Source organism: Zosterops lateralis, assembly GCF_965231275.1.
Source record: "Zosterops lateralis genome assembly, chromosome: 1".
NCBI lineage: Eukaryota > Metazoa > Chordata > Aves > Passeriformes > Zosteropidae > Zosterops > Zosterops lateralis.
This window is the reverse complement of record NC_139762.1, coordinates 51,569,456-51,591,731: the sequence shown is the minus strand read 5'-3', so window position 1 is coordinate 51,591,731 and position 22,276 is coordinate 51,569,456. Positions and strand designations below refer to the sequence as shown.

The following is a 22,276-nucleotide window of genomic DNA, read 5'->3' as shown; positions in this document are numbered from 1 at the left end:
AACAGCTCGACTAAATTTCTCAAGGAAGTCAAGTGTTTTACTAGAAGATAAAATATTTGTATTAACTGATGCTTAGGAAGAACTGTAGGAGGGGTGAATATGATGTGAAGAAAAAGCAGATCCCTGTGATTTGTTATAAGAGCTTTGTCTTTCATTTATGTTAGTTTAGTGATAGCTCTTGTACGCACATATCCCCCTTCTCTGCACTTTCCTTTGTTTGCTGTCTGTTTAATTGAATTAATTAATTTCTCTGCATTTAGGAATAGTTGGCACTGAGATGGCAGGTTAGCTGGTATTGTAACATACTGTTAGGCTCATTCTTGCCCAAGTCCAGCAAAAGGAGGAGGGGTACCTTACAGGAAATTGTGGCTCTGCTACAACCTGAATACACGGAGGTCACAAAGTCTCCTCAGCAGGCAAGTCATACTTGCCAATGTTTAATTATTTGAATAAGAACACTGATGTTCATTTTGAATTTCCCAATGTTTTCTAGACACATTTAAACACCAAAAATCTACCTGGAGCTGCTCTGTGTTTATGCTTTGTGCCGTGAAACAGCTTTTGGTAAAGTAAGGAGGAGACTTCAAAAATGTAAAGAATGTGACAATTTAAATCCTTGGAAAATTCAATTTCCTTGATCATAGAGGAGAGGAAAAAGTGAACTGCCAGTAATTTAAATATGATCATTTCTATCATAAGTTGACAGCAGATGTGAACAAAAGAGACAGGAAATAGATGAAGACGGAGGAAAATTGAGAGCACAGAAGCTAATGTATGCATAGCTGGATAATGTCTGTTGAAACAACGTGACTTTGCTTGGTTTCTATAAATGCTCTGCAGCTAAATTAATGTAAGTCAGCTTTTTTTGACAGGCAATGTTCTTTATAAATTGGCTTATGAATGAACAGATCAGAAAAGATTTTTTTCCCTTCCACATAGCAAGATCTTTTAGGGTCCTTAAACTGAACATACATGTTTCTACAAACATGTGATACAAAAACTGGTCAGAGAGAGGAAGAAAGAAAGAAATTGATGAGGGAAACAGCAACACTAAGCTTGCTAGGCTGAGTACTCTTTTTTCCCTGCTTAGGATACCTGGTATAGAGTACCATGGGCTATAACAAAGATACATCTGTAAGCGGATGTATGTCTGCATATCCTTGTAGTTTACAATTAAGTTCCTTAAAAAAACCTGTATGCTTTAATGAAGACAGTTTTTAAACCCTTTAATATAAATAAAAAGAATCAAAGGGAGTTGGCAGGTTTTTATTGTTATTCTTGTTAAGTATTATCATTATTTTGTAGCAAAGTGGCAGGGGAGAGCTGTAGTTATAACTAGTACTTGTTTATTAACACATTAATCATAAAAAAATTACTCCTTCTGTCCTTGGGTCCTTGTTTAAATTCTGAACTCATGTTCCTACAGCAGCAAAATGTTCCTTATTTTAAAATAGTGTGTGATAAAGGCTTGGCATATTCTCCTCCTTCTGAAAATGTAGATACTCATTTTTAAGCAATTTACCATGCAAGTTGCAACTACAGAGCAAATTACATTTATGTTTTGGAGGAAGAGAGGGGACAGGAAAGAATATGTCCCCAACTTTGCAGAGTTGCAAATTAATGCATATGATTTACATCTACCAGTTTTGTCCTGGTCTTTCACTCCCTGCATTTCCATGGCCTCTTCCTCTCATCTCCAGTCTGCACTGGTCTTAGCAGCCTGTTTCTACTGCTGCTGCCAGTAGCTGCCACTGTCAGACAAGTGTCACCTCTGGGTGCCTTTGGAGGGGAGCTTAGGAAAGGAACAACCTTCAGAACCTCTTGACCCACTGCCTGATCAGCAAGGATGAAAACAGAGAAAAGACAACAAAAGGCTTTTTTTTTTTCATAATTGACATTAAATTTGAGAAAGTAATTTGAGTAAAGGCCCATGGTTTGGAATATATGGCTATCCTGATCTAAGCACTGACATTAATATAGGCCTTTACTGAAAGAAAATTTCCATGGATCATATGTGTGTTTCTGATATGGTTTAATCCCAGAGAGGAGCCAAGACACAGACACCCACTTGCTCTCTTCCTCACCAGTGGGACTGGGGAGAGAGCTGGAAATGTAAAAGCTAGAGAACTCATGGGTTGAGATAAAGATAGTTTAATAAGGAAAGAAAAAGTCATACACACAAGCAAAGCAAAACAAGAGATTAATTCAGTGCTTCCCAAGGGCAAGCAGGTGTTCTTGGGAAGACAAACACCTGGCTGTGTCTCCTCCCAACCTCCCATGCACTCCTGGCTTCCCTGCCAGTGTGGCAGTAGGAAAAGCAGAAAAGTCCTTGACTCTGTGCAAGACCTGGTCAGCAATAACAAAAACATCTCTGTATTATCTCAAAACATCTCTGAACAAAAACCTCTGTGAACAAACCTGTGTTCAGCACAAAAATAAAACACAGCCCCACAATAGCTACTGTGCAGAAAATTTACTCCAGCCCAAACCAGCACAGTTTGAAATAGTCATTTGAACTTGCTAACTGATTGATCATTTTACAATGTGCTTAGTCCCATTACGTTGCATTCTTGAATACCTTGCAAATCAACCTAGAGTACCATGAAGAAGTCTGCCCCACTGTCTACATCATCTCCTTGCACAATATCTTTGGATTCATGATGGGAAAACCCAAATAAAAAAACCTGTAGCACTGGCATGAAAGCATAGGTGTAAGGCAGCTGGAAATTTCTGCTTTAGGTGTGTATCATACTTCATTTATAAATAAGAACATGTCTCACTGGAGATTTTGTTTCAACATGTTTCTGATGACAACATTGGAACAGGCTGTAGACTTACAAGAAGTCTTAGCCACCACTGAAAAATAGATTCAAAGTAAACTATTTGCTCTGTATGAGCTTTGCACTGCCTAGACCCCAGCCAGTAGAAACTTTTTATGGCTGTCAGTGGGTCTTGTGCTAAAAGTATGCTCTGCACTTACTGCCACATTTTCTAATTTTTTAGCTTTTTCATAGTCATGTCTAATACTGTGTTATTTGAAGTGGAAAAAATATTTTTTTTACTATTTAAGGTATTTTTACTTTGAGCCATTAATAATATCTATAATTCTGTCATTTCAAGTCTATACAGACCAAAGGTTTCCAGAGGGCTGACTTGCCTCTCTTTTTGATTTATAATTCTGAAACTTACTTATATGATTATTTTGGAAGGTACTAACATTCTTGTTTGAAAGCTGTGGGCCTGTAGAACGTGTGTATATTTTAGATATTTTCTATTCCCTTGCCTTTTCCTTTACATGTCTATAGAGCTAGCAGAGCTATCCAGTATTTGCATTATAGTCACAACTGTCATAAATGTTTAGAAACAAACTGTAACACATTATAATGAATTGGCCTTGTCCACAATGATTTATAAAAGTAAATTTTGTATATTTTTAAATGTAACTCCAAGTAGTCATTCTCTGCTGGACAAGCCCCACTTAGATGTTAAGTAAGTGCAAAACCATAGGAGAAGTAAAATCCGGAATTCTCCCAACATTGCTATGTGTTACTCGACCCATTAAAAACTGTTAAAACAGGTGCCAAGAACTTTTGCATCCTTGATAAATAAACCATCATTCCTGCTGTTACCATGTATTCTCTGTTTTTGACTCAGAAGCCTACTCTTTCATTTTGGATTCAAAAACTCATGAGACAGGGAAAGGTTTGAAGTTGAATCAAGATCTTCAAATCGCCTGACAGGAGATTATCTCCCATACTCACATTATGGAATTGCAGATTCTAAGAAGTGTAATGGCTCAGGATGTTTAATTTGCTATCAGCAGTACAGCAGTGCATGTGCTTGTTCCATATGACTGCAGTCAGAAAAAGAAGAGCATCAGAATTCAAACTGTTATCCAGATTAAATTCTTTCTACTTTTCATTTGAGTCAACTCCCAGATTTTCCATCAAAATGCAAGCCTCATTGCACTTTCTCAATGCTAGACCTGAATAGTTTTATCATAACCAACTTCATTAATTCAGCAGGAGCAACTTCTCCCAAAGCATGACATTTCTATGGAAACCTGGAGAAAGTTTCTCCTTCTGGCTTAGAAGTGCTTTTCTGAAGCACTGAATGAACTGGTGATTTCTAAGGCACAGTAACAATAAGAACAAATGTAACATTGCGAAGATATAAACGACTTGAAGAGTGACTGATCATGATCCAAACTGTAAGCCTGACATTAGTATGTGAATGGTTTCCCCATTCCATGTCTTAAGAGAATGAAATTAACCACTAAGGACTTTGTGTGTTTCCTGATTTTCTGTAGTGCAAAGTAAATCCTAAGTCCTTAGCAAATGAGCTACAATAATTGCCAGCCTTCTGTAATAAATCAACATTTAATTACCAGTCTGACACATCTTAGAAGTTTAAAAGAAGTTGGCAAATTCAGAACAAGAAGGTTTATCAAGCTATCCCTATTTTCTGTGCTGTTTAACCCAATCCTAAACAAAGTAGCATGTAAAGTTTCTATAAACAGCTGGCTAAAATATCATGCGCTGAACGACTTAAAAAGCAATGTAGAGATAAATTATTTCAGTAAAAGTGCTATTTAAAGTTTTTGACTTCTACCAGTATTCATGTCAGTAAGGGTATTTGATTTCTATTTACATGCTTTGGAATCTGAGATGGGGCTTTATTGTGTTTTTTTCATCAAACCAAAACAACATTAGTTACACCAGCAAATTTTCAGAGAAGTTTTGTTTAAAAATCCATTTCCAGATGGTCTCTGTGATATGAAGGCAGTCATGCATGAAACAACAGATTTACTATGGTAAATATGTTTATTTACCTATTTATTTACTGTGGATTTTTAGGACAGTTGCAAAGCTGTTGTTGTTTTATAGTGTATTTTATTGTTGAAGTTGCTTTTTATCAGTGATGAACAAGTAGAATTGAAGGAATAAAATTGCCATGTTCACATTTTTAGTAGGTCAGAAAATAAAAGTATCTCAAACTGTCTCTTTCAAAGGTATGTTTTAGGGAATTTGGGAAAACACAGTAAGTACCCAACAGAATTAATTTCATATTCAAATTACTTGGCTTTTTATTTTATAATTTTTGTATCAAATCTCTTGCGGTAATTATATTAAAAATAATTTCATTTTAGATCATAATTTAGGTGTTTTGGTTTTGTTTTCCTCATTTCTCACTAGAATTCCTAATGATAGTTCTGTAGCATGTTAACTTTTTAAAAGTAGCATCCATTCACAGAGGCATTTCTTGGCGTGTTGGCCTTTCAAAACTTACAGCAGAGCAACTAGTTCTAGTAACTTCTGTAATGTGTGTATGTTCTATAAAAACACTCAAATTAAAAAAAAAAAAAAAAAAAAAAAAAAAAAAACAAAAAAAAAAAACCACACATTATCTAGGAGAAGGGAATACAGGTGACCTCACCCCAGTGAGTCAGAGCTATATCCACTAAAGATAAGTGTGATGAAAGGGAGTGGGTTAGCTGCTGAGGGGAGGATCATCATGGAGGAACCTTGAGAATCATGAAGAAGAAGGATCCTGGGGAGAGAATCACTGCTGTAAGGTCAGTCTGGGTCTGCATTTAGAGCCTCTTGTTGAACCAGCAGCCACAGTCTAGCCAGGTCAAAGCCTGCAGTCAGAGTCTACAAACAAATACATGCAGTCATAGTTTAGCAGGAAATAACCAGCAGTGAGAGGCTTCAAGGGAAACCTACAGCAGGAGGTTGCTGCAGCCAGAGTCAGTGAATAGTTGGAGTCAGGATGGCTAAGCCATAAAGAGGAATAAACCAGGACCCCTTTCAGGCTGTGATAAAGAAGAAGTCTGTCTTGGTTCATTTCTATCCTCTAACAAGAGGGCTGCTGCAACACACTATTGTTCTTTTTGTTCTTGTTTTTGGGTAGGGAAGGAGTTTATCAACAGATCTCGAACAGCTAACTGAAACCATGGATCCTCTGAATGAGAATAGGCTCTCTAAGGCAGTTTAGCCCCAGCAGTCCCTAACCAGTGTCCAGGCCACCAGCATGGGCAGATGTGTTCCTGTCTCAGCCAGAGAGGTGTGCTCAGCTGTGTTTAACTGATGCTGTCACAAGGCCTTTAGCAAGAGTGAACTGAATGATTTATCACAATTCAGCTTATGAGTTGCACAGTTCAATCATCTATCTTCATAAAGTGTTAGTGACAGCCTCTACTGTGCATCAGAATGTTGCTAACCCAAGTAAAGTATGATGCAAAGATAATATGTTTTCATGATTTATTGCCTGTGGGTCCTGTAATTACTAATTATGCATATGACAGACCACCTAATGCATAAAATGCAGCAGAAAACCTGCAGTGAAAAATTATAATAGCAGTGCAGTTCAAGTTCCTATTGAAAAGAAATTTTATGGTAAGGCAAGACATGAAATTTTCTGACCCCAAAAAAACCTCACATTTGCATTGGGAATTTTTAATAAAACTGCAGAAAGTGGAGGAAAAAATCTACTAGGTTTCAACCTCTCTATTTTCTATTGTGATCTCATTTATTTAAAAACTAATAGAATTATTAACAGGTGAGTGGACAGAAAAAAAAAATGGGAAAGACACCGTAATTATTGATAATTCATGAAGTGTCATCTTATTCCTATGTATCATGGACAGACTAAACTGCTAATTTTCCAATCTTTTCAGATATGACAAATTTCCTGGTAAAATTTGTTTCTTCTTTTGCTTACTAGAACAAAGACAAAATTATATATATAATTATAATATATATAATTATATATATTATAAATATAAAGACTTACTTGGTGAAGTAAAAAGCAATAATAAAGTGGTTGTTACAATTGCGTGGTCAACAAATAGCTTTAAAAGCTTTTGAAATGTGTGTTACTACTGTATTCCACTGTAGAAAATCTGTTGAATTGTTAGAATCGATCATTATTCTCCTTAACAAAATGCCTGAAGGAACAAAAAACAGAGAATAAACTTTCAATCTATGTACAACCTTCATACCTGAGTTAGAACCTTTGGCTTTCTTCTTCAGAAATTTACAAAGAAGAAATTGTATAAAAATTCTATAAAAACTACTCTACAAACTGCTGGTTCTTCTATTCACACAAAGATCAATGCAGATGCAAGAGTGGAGCTGCATTTCAAGATAGAAATTTGTTCTAATTTACTTGATGCTCTGGAGTTATTAATTTAGTGCAGGTTGATTCCCTCACTGTCAGAACAGGTTCAGTAATTATATGTAGGTACAGTATGTATAAATTGAGTTGGGAGCAATTTTTTTATCATGAAATCTAGTAGTGATGGGGACCAGGAAAAGTGAGTGCCTCACAAGGATTTCTATTATCACAGGCTGGTAAGTGTGAAAGATACTGCAGCTCATCTAATCCAACTCCATGAAAATTTGGGGTTTTCTGTATGTTGGAATAAATTCTCAGCTGGTGCAGGTACCTGGAGGTTCAGGACTTCAGTAGAGGTATTTTTAATTAGCTCACCATTGCAATTTCCTCATCAGTGACAATAACCACAGTTGAACTCCCTGTACCAAAATGACAAAAATATATTTGTGTGGCTCTTTAATACTTATTATCAATATTATTTTTTCTGAAACATATTATTTTATAGTTGTAATGATAACATTGCAGTTTCAGATCTCTCAATCCCATGGTACTAACTAGCAGATGCTTGTATCATGTGCGGGTGGGTAAGTATCACTGTGTTTCTCCCATGTCAGCTCTCCTAATGTCCTATGAATCATATTGAAAGGGCTGCTCTGTTCTTGCCTCTCCTCTCTTACAGCCACTGGATTCATTCTGCATTTCAAAGGCAGCTCTTCTAGGACCCAGCACTGTAACTGTGCTCAGCTCTGATCTCACTGCTGTGCTGAAAGATCCACTGCTGTGTGGCTGTATTTGAAAGAATTGCCATTTCTCTCATTGGGTGTGAAGTCATTCCTCATTTTCCAAGAATCTGGGGAAACTCCACTGAAATTCACAGTTCATCTAATGCTGTGTTAAGGAGCAGCAAAATAGGGCAGTGTTTATTTGAAAAATGAATGGTCTGATACCTTTTCAAAGGTGTGAGATTTAGTCATTTCAACATCACATTTGTCTTTGACAACCGGTAGTGAAAAAATGCAGTGGGAATGCTACCATATCAAACTGGCAGGGAAGCAGAGGAGCTGGAGGCATTTTCAAGTGTCTTTACTTCTTAGACCTTCTTTTATGATGAAAGGTGGCTTTTATTAGATACTTCCTCCAGAATGAACACATGAAATACACTCTTAAAACCTAGGACAGATTTAATGGACATAGAGTAGAGGCTATATTGACTTTGAGATGTAACTTGCATTGTCCAACAGCAGTCTGTGAAAGGCAATACTCAGTAAAATGTAAAGCAGTCTTACAATACTATCATTTAAATTATGTTTTTATAGTTTCCCTAGAAAACCACTCCCTAAGTTTCAAATACATTTTTTGTGTCTCCCTTTGAGGCAGAATATATTTTATGTTTACCTGTCACTGCGCTCTTAACAAAGAAAACAAAATGTATAATAACATTATTGTCATATACAGACAGGACTAGAGGACATAGCCTCAAGCTGTGCCAGAGGAGGTTCAGACTGGATATCAGGAAGAATGTTTCCACTTAAAGAGTGGCTATACATTGGAACAGGCTGCCAGGGAGATGGTGGAGCCATCATCTCCAGAAGTGTTCAAGAAATGACTGGAAATGATAGTGCTGTGGTTTTGTTGCCATGTTCAGTCAAAGGCTGAACTCAGTTATCTTGGAGGTCTTTTCCAGCCTTAGTAATTCTATGATTCTATTAAAAAAATACTTTTAGTTAAGAAAGTGGACCATTTGAAATTATCATTATTTTAAGACTTCACTATTGTTCACTAAGAGGTTTATTTTCCTCTCTCCGCTTTCTGGTTTTGAAAAACCTACACCTACTTATACAACAGAAACAGTGATCTGTGACAGCAAATGCATGCAAATTATGGAGAAAATATTTTCTTCTTGGAGCAAGGAACATCTTGAGCTTCTCCCTTGCAGAGTGCTATGGCAGGGTGCTGTTTTATCACTTTCTCCTTAGGGATTTTGGTAGTAGAGAACAGGCTGTTCTCAACAATTCAATAGAATTATTTCAATTCTATTTGAATTGAGATCCCAGTGTCCAAAGCAAATGCTTTCAACATTTTAGACCTGGGTCTGTCTCCAGCAGCAAGCAGTGCAGCACAATAGGAGTGAACAACAGAGCAGAACAGTTCATGCTGAGAACTGAAAGCCCATGCAAAGTCATTTGCACATAACACTGGAGTTTGTGAGTTTGGATTTTGCTTCATATGAAGAAAATACAGCCCTCAAGCATGGAGACTTTTACTCATACAAAATAGAGTCCACTATGTGGAGACAACTGCAAGATTTGACTTTATACACACTTGAGCAACAAACTAAAACCACAATTTACATGTAAATTCAGTTTACACATAAACATTTGCCTCCACCTCTGTAGGACTCTGGTTCACGCACAAAACTGTCTTCTTCTGTGCAGAGTTCTCTACTTTTGTTTTTGGCTGCAGAACTGCTCTGTAGTGAAGTGAAGTCCAGCCTCAATGTGTCACTAACAGGGTTTTAACCACCCCACGGAAAGTCACTCAAAGAAAAGCAGTTTTCATATGTAGCACTGTTTGGTTCTGGCAGTGGGGTATTCCAGGTTTAAAAAAAGGAAATGGCTTTGAATAAGAAATGGCTTAATGTAGTTTGAGTTTAATTAAAAATAATTCACGACAAAACACTAATAAATTGGTGATTGGTATTTGCTAGATAATGCCAACATTTAGTAATTTTTTCTGGTAGGAGAAGTGGGTTTGCTTTTTCTACAGTTCATGCCTCTGAGACAGAGGCAAAGGATGAACAAATCCTTGTAAAAAGTTCTGTTTTGCATTTAGAGGAAAAAGTGCAGCTTTTCTCCTATTTGTTGTGTAGGGCCTATGTACAATGAAGATAAAACTATAAACAGAATTTTTGTATAATAGTATTAAGACACAGAGAGGGCTGCCATGCAAATTTCCTTTCAGAAAATCTTGAGCCTGGAGCTTTCTATATCTTCTAGGCAGGAGCACCATGACAGTGTTACAGGTGCTGATTTAAAAGTATTTCCAAATGAGCGACATAAAAGCTGTTTTAATGTACCACAAGTTAAGTGATAAAGCTCAATCACCTCTTCTCCCATCATATGCTCCAAACTCTCAGTCATGCATTGATGGCTGCTACAAAATACGCACTGAGAGAACTGTTTGGATATCTGAGACATATTTAGGATATCTGAGACACTTTGCCAGAGTACTTTAAGATGTGCATGGCTTTTATACCCTTGAATAATCTCCTACTAAAAATGATTTTAAATATTCTTGCTGATTCAGAGCCCAGGCTGGTAAGCTTGTCTCGTTCATTTAAAATATCAAAACAAAGTTACACTTTATTTTAGCTCTTGGTCAGAAAATGTCAATTTTCTTTTAGTTCAATTGAGGTTTTTCTGCTTTTTGTACCTTTTTCTTACCAACAAAACCCTCTGCACTGAGTTCTGTTCTATTTGCAGTTACATATGCTGCTTGCACCAAATTGAAAGTGTTTCAGTTGGGAAATAGAGAGAAAATCTAGGGAGATACTACTAGTCTTTGCTTCTTTTCACTGAATACATCAGTATTGGGAAATTAAAGGTTACAGATTCACTTTTCTTGCTTGACTGGAATATCTAGTTTTATTTATTTATTTTTTTCATATTGTTTGGCCAGCATGAATGTGCAAAGAAAAAGAACTATCTCTGTCATGGTTTTGTAGACATCTGAACTTGATTAGTCCAAAGATAAAACAAAATACTGAAGTTTGCCTACTCTATTCTTTACAAATTTAGCCTTTTAGTTAATAAATATTCAATAAATATTAAAAAAAAAATGTAGTGATACAAAAAGGTTTCAAATTCTGATAGGCCTTCCCAAATAAAGTTAAACAAAGTATGACAGCATAATAGCCACAAAACAAGTATCTTAAAGTTTCGTAAGATGGAAAGCATTGGTTAGCCCACTCATCAAAATATTAATATGGTTAGCATATAAAAATAATAATTCAATGCAGTATGGTATCTAGCAGATGATGATTAAATTTGTAAAATGAAATTAAGGATTTATAAGTCTACTGATGTTTCTAAGATGGTTTATTTCTTACAATTTGCAAAAAAAAAAAAAAAAAAAAAAAAAAAAAAAAAAAAAAAAAAAAAAAAAAAATTCCAGAAAAAAATCTGGAACTTTCATCTATAAAAGTGTGTATGTAGGATAAAGCGGAGTTAAATTACCAGAGTTGATAATGATTATTGAAATTTCTTGAATCCCAATAATAGATCATATTTTGCATTAGCATGTTCATTGTTTTAAGAAAGTTGATTTTGTTCTAGGTACTCTTAGATGTGGGTGAATGTCTTCAAGCTTCAATGATGATGATTGTCTGGTTATGGGGGACAGTGCTGTGTGGTAATTATAGTGTCGGCAGCTAAAAGATAGATAAAGTTAGATGCTGCAAATGGTTTTGGGGAGTTCAGAAGAGTTAAGCTAAATAATGAATAATATGCTAAGTTAGCATAACAGTTATGCTAACTTAATAATATTTTTATTAGTACTGGTCACTTATAGACACTGAATGACAATTGCCTGTATCTTAGTAAAGATTAATTCAGGAGCCAGCCATTCATGGAGGTGACTGCCATTGAGCAGGTGTCTTATGCAATTCTGGGGCACAGGTTCCATTTTGAGAACCAGCATTTTCTGATGTGACATTGACTGGAACAGAGGAAGAGGGCAGTGGCAAAAGTTGTGTTTTGTCTTTAACAACAGCATTCTTTCTGCAAGCTGAAGGATATATCAACATCCTAATTTCCAGGTGTATCTATTTCATGTCTAAGGGAAAAAAAATTAATGTTATTTTTTTACTGAGAATAAAGAATGTGAAAAACAGAAGACAGAGGAGAGGAAAACCCCGTGCTTAAAAAGCAAAAATTGTTTCAGGAGTTGCACAAGATTCTACAAGTGTCCAAACTTAGAATTTGCAAATATTTTTTCTGTTATTCAAATGTAAACATTATTTTATCTGTTTTTATTACTTTTCAGTAAAAGACAGAACAAAAATAAATCTTTATGAATCTGACCATTATTTGCCAGGTTTATGGTTCATTACATTAAAATCACCAGTAGTCAAGCCTTTTGTTTGAATGCTATAAAGACTCTGCAGTGTTGTAGATTTATGTATTTGTTATGTTTTCTGTTTCCTACACAACAGTATTAACTGTGGAAAAAAGAAAATTACCTGCCCTTTCAAAAATACATCCTATATGTATAAGGCTAGAGATGCATATAAAGCTAAATGCTCATTTTTTCTCTTCTGATATTAACTTGCAGAGCAAAATCAGTGTAAATGAGATATCACCAACAGGCGAAATTGGAACATTTTTCCATCTACCCCCCTTTAAAAAAGAGCTCTGAGCTTAAACATGAGGACAAAATTTAACATAGCTGGTTTGTTTCTGATGGAGAACAAGGTTTTCCATCATCAAAATACCTTCAAGGACTGCATTTGCCAGTGCTTTATCTTACTGCTTTGGCATAGTAAACAAATGAATAAAACTTAAAATAAAAATATAATTTCTGAATCAAAAGTCCTACAAGAGATTAAATACTTAGCTTATTGAAGAAACTATCTAAAATATTATTTTAGAAGGACCTGTGATTTTTGCTTTTCCAGTTAAAATACATTTAACCAAATACAGAAAAATCACTGCTCTCGTAATTACATCTGGTGATCATGTTTTATTTTTTTCTGATTGAATATTTGTGGCATAAATTGCTGTATATTTGAACACAGCTGAATGTTTCAAACAAAACATTGTTGGCTTCTTTTCTTATAGTCAGAAATCCTAGTGCAAAGTTGTGCTGCGTTGGTGAGGGATTAGCCAGAAATAACAATTACAACACCATCCTGCAACATGGCTCTGTCTGGCTAAAGTGAAAGCAATAACAAACAAACCTTTCCCTCTGCCTTCAGGCTGAGTATTGAGAGCTTCATCTCCTAGTAGAATATGAAAGAAATTATAATACAGAGTATTTAGTGCAGCACTGGGAACTAATGACCCATATGCAGCTGCATAGCCTTCCAGTGCTCCAGTGCTTCATGGAGATAATGAAAATATTCTTTCCTTGTTTTCTTCTTTAACATTTAAACTGAATTTTGGCTTACAGTCCTATATCAAAATTAAGACAAGGTTCTGTTGTAATGTGGCAGATGCAATGCTGTTAACTTCAGAAGAATTTTGTCCATGCACATCAGTAGACTGTGTAAGCCAGCACTCATTGATAGTCATTGCTTGGGTCAGTACCTTTTAAAGGAAGATTTGACCGCACAAGGTTATCCATAGAAGAATTTGAGACTTGCTACTACAGGTTTCCCCAAGGCAAAACTCAACCAGATGTTATCTTTCTGAATTCTCCATTATGTATTAAACTCTTGTACTTTTTTGGTATTCGTTAATCTAGTTCTTCTTCCATGTCTGTAATAAGCAAAACATCTGTTTCTTCTTGTTCAATCAAAGTGCCTAACTCAAGAGTCCTACTTTTAAACTAATGTCATTTAAATAGAAAACCTACATAGAGAGAATGCATTTCATTAAAATATTTAATTTGCATATGAAACCATCTTTTCCAGAACTCAGTAGGGAATTTGTGGTGGCAGCAATATGTATTTCTTTTTTGTTTGTTTCAACTTGCATGCCAAAAAAGAGTAAGAAAAAAAGGAATGCAAATAAATATGTGTATCAGCTCAGATGAGGAAATTAAACTGCAATGAGAAATCATCACTGTGCATTTGGAATGCCATCCTAAACTTTCCAGCTGAAAATTCTTTTATTACAAGGAGTCATGGTCTACTCTTACTAATGAGTCTTGGTTTATAGAAAAATCTCAGCAAGCAAAAATAATCCCTCAATATACATGAGGCTTGTAATCAAATATTACAATAGGAACAGATCATAAAGCTATAGAATTTATCCCCCATTATATATATATATATAATCCCAATAATAATTTTAGTTCCTGACACAAATCACTGTCTCACTTATAAAGGCAGGTTAACACTACTGCTGCTAATACACATAAATAAAAAATCAGATAATAACAGTGGCTGAGATAAAAGGTGCTTTTAGTTTTTTTGACTGGGGAGCACAATTCTGTAAAGACAACAGTGAGTATTTGCTGAGTATAATGAGCAATCCTCATTAGCATTCATCAGTCAACTCCATAGGAAAAAATGTACCAGTAAGTTTTCTAAGAAAACATAAAATTGCACAAGAATTTTTTTTGACAACTTTGAGCCAGAACAGTTGGAAATATTACTGTCATACTGTAAAGCTCTATGAGAATGGTTAATACCTTTAGATAAGAAGAAAACAGCCTTAATTCACGATTATTTTGTATCGATATGCTGAAGAGTTCATAAAGCAGAAACAGTGTAATCTTTCAGGGACTGACAGGAATGATGTCAACATGTAGGGGCACATATTTTTAATACAGTCAAAACAACAATGCTTCTCCAATCATGCCTGTAGCAAGCAGCTTACAGACAGCAACGTGCTCCCTTAGTATATCTTGCTAATTGCTGTGCACACCAAGAGAATGCATGAAATCACTTTTGCTCCTAACCTGCAGCTCCCATTTCCTGATCCTCTCAGGAGAACCACCTCCTCTGCTGATCCACCTTCCCTCCACCTGCTACTTGCCTCGAGTCATGGCAATGCTCAGTTTCTCATCATGCTGCTGGTGAGCTTGGGGGATAACCCTTCACTGCACACGGAGAGAGTACAGTACAAACACAAAATACAAAAATACAGATTAAAATAACTGAACTATTTTGCATCTCATGCCACATTTAATTTAAAACATTTTCCTCATTATTATTTTCAGTTCATTCTTTTACGAAGGAGTATCTTCAAGAGGTGAGGATGGTGAACTTGGCCTTATTATATGAAATTCAGTGAATTTCTAATTCCATAGCACAGTCATCTGTCTTTAGCTCCATAAATTGTCATGGTGGGTTCCCTCACTACCACTCTTCAAGAGGGCAAGGTGAGAAAATAAGACTAGGAAGTTCATGGAGTGAGATAAAGACAGGGAAATCAGGTACCAATTATAGTCACAAGCAAAACAGACTCAGCTTGAGAAAATTAATTTAGTTCATTGCCAATTAAAATAGATCTAGCTAGTGAAAAACAAAGACAATCATTAAAACAACACCTTTCTTCCTCCTTCTTCTTGAAGTTTAACTTCCTCAGTCACAACTCCTCTACACCTGTTCTTAAGAGGGGATGCAGGGGTAAGACAGAACTGTTCTTCTGCTCTCTTGAGCTGTTCCTCTGTTCCAGTGGCCAGAGCCCCTCCTTTCCCTGCTCTCACTCTCTCTTGGAGCTGTCAGGGACATTTCTGCTCTGTTTCCCCTCACCTCTCCCTGCCTGGAGCTGAGGGGCTTGGCTGTGCACAGCTGTGCACCTTCTTGTCTCATATCCTGTTGTGTCTTGGTTTCTGCAATATCCCCCTTTCCAGAGAGTGTTTTAGATATACCTCCCTTAGTGATGAACAGCTCATGCCATTGCTTTTGTGCCGCATGTTTAAATAGTCAATTCTTAATTTTGTCCAGGAGTCTCTAGTTGTTGTTATTCAGTTCAAGGTAGTACTGAATGCCTCGAAAAAAATATAAAATAGATTTTTTTTTTAGTATTAGGTTTATTTATTTTATTAAATAATTTTAATATTCTATTTTATATTTAATAATAATATTTCAGGCTGAAAAATTAGGGGTTTATGAAGCTTTGATAAGCTTCAGTTGTAGTAGCACATGCTGCAACAATTTTGATTTTGAGGTCTATAAAAAATTTGTCTTTTTCTTTCTTAGTTTATTATCAGTGGAAATTAACTTCATGTGGGTTATAATTATGTGTTTTTCAGTTTCTTCTTTTTCAAATTTAATGTAAATAATAGCAAAAGAGCTTAAAAACAGAAAGAAAAAATTCCCTAATATTTGATATATTAGGTCTTTCAGCTGTTCTTACTCTAGATTGAATAAGCTTACAAGATTTAGTAGTAACATTTCTTACTGATACATTTTTAAGAGACTTCTGCCACTTTTATTCATACTAATGAATTTTCTGAGGATACTCTAAGAGCAACCTATGTTATTTTGATTTGATCTTATATTTTAAATAAAGGTGTGAAAACGCTAGGAAAAAATATCCATCAAATGTTTAGGTGTATCTGTTTGCTGTGACTATTATTCCTTGTTCATAGAAGGTAACATTATTTTAAATATTTTCAAAAGTTTTCTTACATTATACTTCTGCTGACATTTTGCCTTCCACTTAATTTTAGAAACAGCTTATTATGTTGCATGGTGGATTATTTTGGCAAATGACATTTTGCTAAGGTGACTTTATCTAGGTGGAGAAAATGTTGCTTGCAAGAGGTGCCATAACTTGGAATTTGCTTTTATTACAGCATTTGCTACTTATTTGCTGACCTGTCTACACGGAAATGGGTAGAACAAACCAGTACCCTTTGGCAGTTCTTAATGTGCCAGGCAAACTGGCTTTCTGCCAGCTGCTGGAGACAATATTAGAAGCATATAAATTCTGTGGGTTTTAAAAGATCTGAATGAATGAACAATTCCACCTGCTTCACAGGTGCCAGTATTTGGAGAATGCTGCTCCCGTAAGATTGTGGGGTTTTCAAAGGTTTGCTGGTTTTGAGGTTCCTCTGTAATGTCTTCCTCTTCTGCTAATAGCCCTACATCCCAATTAGCTGTGAATTCACCACCTATGTGAGCCTTTTCCCCTCCTATTTTTCCTTTCCCTTTTCGTGGTAATATGTAACTTAATATATGCCTAAATGAGCATAATGTGCCCTTTGGCACTGTTACTCATTATAGTTAAATGGATGAATCAATATCTTTTCCTTCTGAGCTTGATCATAGAAACAATTAAAACGTATTCTTTATTAGTAAAATGCAGAATATGGCCTTTTAGTAGGAAAGGTGAGTGATAACAGCTGTACTTAAATACTGTTATGCCTGTAAGCATGGACAGTTCAGTAGTTTCAAGACTTGTATCTATGATATAATGTGAATTTCTTTGTAATAGTTACTTTAATAACAATACCTTGTCATCCCACTAAAATGATTTCATTTCTTCAATAGCCTTTATTAAACTTTATATCATGAGCCTGTGAGAGAGCGCACAAAACACTTAGAGATAATAAATACTGGACTAAGTAAACTATTGTAATGTATTTTTGTTCTTCATAGGCTCTGGTCTCAATGATGGGCAGTGGCACGAAGTTCGATTCCTGGCTAAGGAAAATTTTGCTGTCCTCACCATTGATGGCGATGAAGCTTCAGCTGTTCGAACTAACAGCCCTTTACAAGTCAAGACCGGAGAAAAATATTTCTTTGGAGGTAAAAAAAAAAAATCAAAATAAATATGTGCCTAAAGTACTGTTGTCTTTTAATCTATATAGCAGGTGAAATGGAGTTCAGGATGTAATTAATTTATGTGGATCCTATTATGGCTTAAAAGCCTAGGTGCTGCTCATTGAAGAACATAACACTAAATTTAATTTCACTTTCAATCTAGCTTGGCATGATATCTCAGGTCTCTGAGCATTTTAGGGAAAAGAATTCTTAATAGTTTAAACAAAAGGCACCAAGTGGAGAAATAAATCTAACTTTTTAAGTTTGAAATCCTGAAGCGGAAAAAAAAAATCATTGTTTAGGACAGGTCTTAACCTTTTCCTGATTTTTATGTGATGTCATGATTGTGGATAATTGAGAAGCTCTCATAGGTTGAAGCCCTAGATTGTTCAATATTTTTGTTTGTTGAGAAGTCCATATACTAAAAATGAATTCTTAAAAACTGTGCTTCCAATATTTATTGTGCTTGGTCTTCTATGTTAGCATTTATGAAAATCAAAAAAGGCCATCAAAACACTTGGATTTTTAAAATTGGCATTTAAATTTCTGTATTAAAAAGGGTATTTGTGTGTCAAAAATATTTTTGATCCAAAAAAATGCAGGTTGTGCTTTTGAAGTGTGCCACACATTTAACATTGAACATGAATTCTTCATGTTCAATGTTAAATGTGTGGGATAGGGAACATAAATTTTAAAAGCAGAATTAATCTGTGTGAAATTTTGATTTTTTTTTAAACTTACAAGGTGCAAGTGTAATAAAAATGAAATATAAATATGATACTATAAATAGTCACAACATTACACAAGGAATAGAAAATTTAGTGTTATATAAAGTACTCTAAGTAGAAACTGGAAACAGTAGTTTCAAGGTTATTTTCATTTCATTGCTATCAAATTAAAGTTGGTCACAAGAATTAAGCTTCCTGTTGCTGTAACATGCATATTTTCCTATATCTGCAATTCAGCTAATATTGGTTTTTTTAGCCTATTGCCTCAAATAAGGATTCTAGTATAGCCAGTTTTCACATGCTAAAGTGTGAAAATTATTTTGTTATCTAAACATAGCATGTTCAATTTGTCAGAACAGTCTGTGGCATTCTAATTAAATGAAGCTATTAAGCACACATAGGAGACAATGAGGAGAAATGCTGTACATAATACATCAAGTGTTAAATTCTGTCAATTTTGATAGGTAAAATCCCCAGATCACTATTATATTTCTAGAGAGAGATTGATGGACTGGTTGCTTCTGAAATGTCTTTTGCCTCTGTTTCTTTGTCCTCGGGGGATAGATTGTCTATCTCCTCCAGGTACTTTTTATACCCTTTCTTGGTCAAAAGTCAGGTTGATTTGTTGTCATTTCAGTTGGACTATGAAATCTGTTTGATTTGTGATTGCTGACCTGTACTTTAAAATTCCACCATTTTTCCATAAAAAACAAGCATGCATGCAGATATTGTTCTAGTGGGATATGGAAGTCAATCATGAATTCCCTCAAGTCTCATCCCACATCTGTTCATGCAAATACATGGTCCTGTTACACAAACTATGGGGTGTTTGTTTTTCCTTAGTACCTTTCATCCTCTGAAAAGTCTTCTAAAGGCAGGTGAAAAGAACAGTGGTGTCCTAACCTTCATGTCCCAAGTTGATTTCAAAATCTGCACTTGCAATGCTATACTTACTCACATTAACTGCTAGAAGCTGTGAATCTGAGGAGGCCTGATTTCTAGAACCCATTTATAATATTATGTTCCCACATGAATATTGCTATATAAATGTATGATATATATATAGATATAGATATAATATGTTAAAGACTGAAACTTAAAGGCAGTCTTTTGGATGCATGTTAGAAACCTAACCTCTATATTCATGAGCTGCATCTTATAAGGCAAAGGTATTTTTGTTCTATTCCATCCAAATGTACATGTTCCTCCTTGCTTGTCTTTAGAAGCACTCCAAGTCATGGCTTTTAATAAATAACATTTGCAAGAAGAGGATGAAGAGAAGGAAAATGTGGGGAACCTCAAACAATTGGGCCAGCTGATCATCAAAGATATTTTCATTAGATTCCTTAGGAATAAGTGCAGATAAGAAAGCATCAAACACTTCTTTGCTGCAAATACAGCAAAGTTGTAGTTGGTTAGGAAGTGAGCTTCTTGAATTCAGAGGGCAATAGCCATCTGCACAATGCTAGATGGCCAGCAGAATTAATTATCAATTCGTTGGTGTTGATATATTTTCATTGTGAAAATTAATCTAGAGTTGTTTGACAAATCTAGTTACAGATATTTACACTGTTAAACCTTCGTATTATGAAATATATATAACAGATGCAGAAGTTAAATGATGAGATTTAAAAATAGCTGTGTTACAATATTCATCCAATCCCACTGCTATATTTCTTGACCTTTCAAAATGCTGAGAAAGCTCAGTCCATTGAATTTGTGTTTGGAGAGGTTGTGCAGCATTTTTAGCATGCTCTGAACACTCTTTGATGCGATTTCATCTTTGAAGAAGCTACTGTATGTATGCAAGGGTTTTGTTCTCCAAACCTTCCCTTTCTCTGATTTCAAAATAAGTGAGCCACTTTATTTTTCTGTTTCCTGGTGTCAATACAACAAAATGTATACTATGGGCAATGTTATTGTCTTTGCTGAAGAAAAGATTTAGAAGCTGCATTTCAACACTGCAGTACAATATTTTCTAAAAAATGTTGTCATTGACCAGCAGAGCCAGATTTTTACAACACACACAGTAACATTTGAATAAGGGAGATGTAGAAATCAGAATATTTTGTGACTTCTGCTCATAGAACTTTTCTAGTTTTGAAAAACTGTATGTAAATCATAAGAGTATTATTTCTCTGTCAGAGAATATTATGTTCAGTACTGTTAATGTCTTTTTTTTCCCCTTGCCTTGTTCCTCTCCAGTGCCATCTCCCAGCAGTACTGAGTTCTTCCCAAGGGACAGACAGTAGTGATGCTTTATTCAAACAAAAAGAGTTAGGGGAAGCTATGTAAAATAAGCCATTTCTGTAGGTTGTGTGAATGTGGGAGGGTAGGTGCTAATTGCCTATTACCCTTCTGTATAACTATTTTCTGCCCACTGGTTTTATTTTCCTTCTTATTCTTCTTTTGAATTTGTGGTTTTGGAAAGAAGTGATCTTCCCTTCCCTACTAAGCTCTAGAGAATGATGTTTCTTTGTTGTTTCCAATTATCTGCATAAAACAAAGAAACAGAACAGAGCAAGTGAATCACAGAGTGAAAATGAGTCCATTAACCTCATTTGCACTGTTGGAGATAAAGGGCTTTTGTGAAGCATCCTAAGTTTTCACCAGCCACCTAATACCTGCCTGATGTCCATAGGAAATATTTGATTAGAGACATAATTTTGACTTGTTTCTATGGCATTTCTTTTTAATTGTGCCTACTTTTCCTCTCCTTTTCACTGGCTCAAGGAAGGGAGAGGTTTTAGTATGAGTGCTAATTTTTCATTGAGATCAAAGATACGCTGTGAGCATCAGTAAATCCACTCTGTGCTGCTTTTCCTGACAAGCAAAGATGAAGGGAATATGCAGTAAGTTTCCTATGGGACATCGGTCTCAGGTGTATGGAAAGTCCTTCTTTTCTCTGCAAAATATGTGAAGTCTTTTTTCTGGAGTAGAATTCATTTTGAAAAGTTGTGTTGGTCTGAAAGTCCAAAAAACCAGAGGTGATGGAAAGAGGAGGGAATTTTAGGAGAAAAAATATCTTCCTGACTTTCACATTTCCTGGGCTCTTCTTATCCATTATCCAGTTATCCATTGTTACAATTGTGTGGATTGTTTTCATTAGCAGCTGTTATAGTCATGGCTAGTGACATGGTAGTGTCACTGGCATTTAAAAAGCATCTGAAGTATCATAATTGCAAGTATTATCAGACAGAAAGGAGTCACCTTTTTTGTTTTTTGGGGGGCTGGGGGTGTGGAGGGCAGGGGTGTTTCTGTACTTCCAATTCAAATTTGTTTAGCAAAACCAAAGTTCAGGTTTTAGGTGTCATGACAAATAAATGAGACCCAGCTAATGGCAATTCATCTATTACCTAAAAAAATAAGAAAAAATCCCTGCTGACTTCATTCTTACAAATATGAAATTTCTCATATATAAATAAAGTAAAAATTATGTTTGGTTGTATTTGTATGTTTGCTGGTCTTTTCTGAAGATTTTTAGTATGCCAGGACTTCAGTTTTGCTGTCCATTTGTTGTTTGTGGGGGTTTAGGTTTTCTTTTGGATATATGACCACAAGACAGGATGCTCCAATTTGCATTTCTTGTGGAAAGAGTGATGAATGTGTTTTGGAATCTTTCATGACCATAACTCTAGTATAAACTCAAATACAAATCCATAAAGAGAACACAGAAGAAATTCCAAGTAACTCAGGATTATAATGTGATTTTCCTGTGTCTTTAACACTCATCTTCAGGTATTATCCCAAGTCAGACCTACAAAATAATGGTGAACACATTAAATGGAAATAAAAGAAGGGGAATGGGTCATATATTTTAACAGTCCTCATACCTTGTTAAATCTGAAATATTTGTGAGTCAATACACAAGCAAAGAATGCAGATGTGCAAAAATTATGAACATAAGCAAAGAAAGGAAGCGCTTTTGTAGCAAGTAAAAGAAAAAATTGTATGGCAGGCAATTATAGACCTCTCTCCCGTATTTAGTACA

The 22,276-nt window shown here is 35.4% G+C and overlaps 1 protein-coding gene across 1 annotated transcript in view; it reads left to right on the top strand.

Annotated features, from left to right (window-relative positions):
• Positions 1 to 22,276, top strand: part of CNTNAP2 (contactin associated protein 2) — a gene marked incomplete at its 5' end in the record, with an annotated part of 1,047,398 nt that overhangs the window by 571,697 nt on the left and 453,425 nt on the right. Inside the window, one exon of the mRNA XM_083867656.1 lies at positions 17,393 to 17,542. Within this exon, the coding sequence (XP_083723782.1) occupies positions 17,393 to 17,542 (150 nt within the window). The remainder of the gene's footprint in view (positions 1 to 17,392; positions 17,543 to 22,276) is intronic.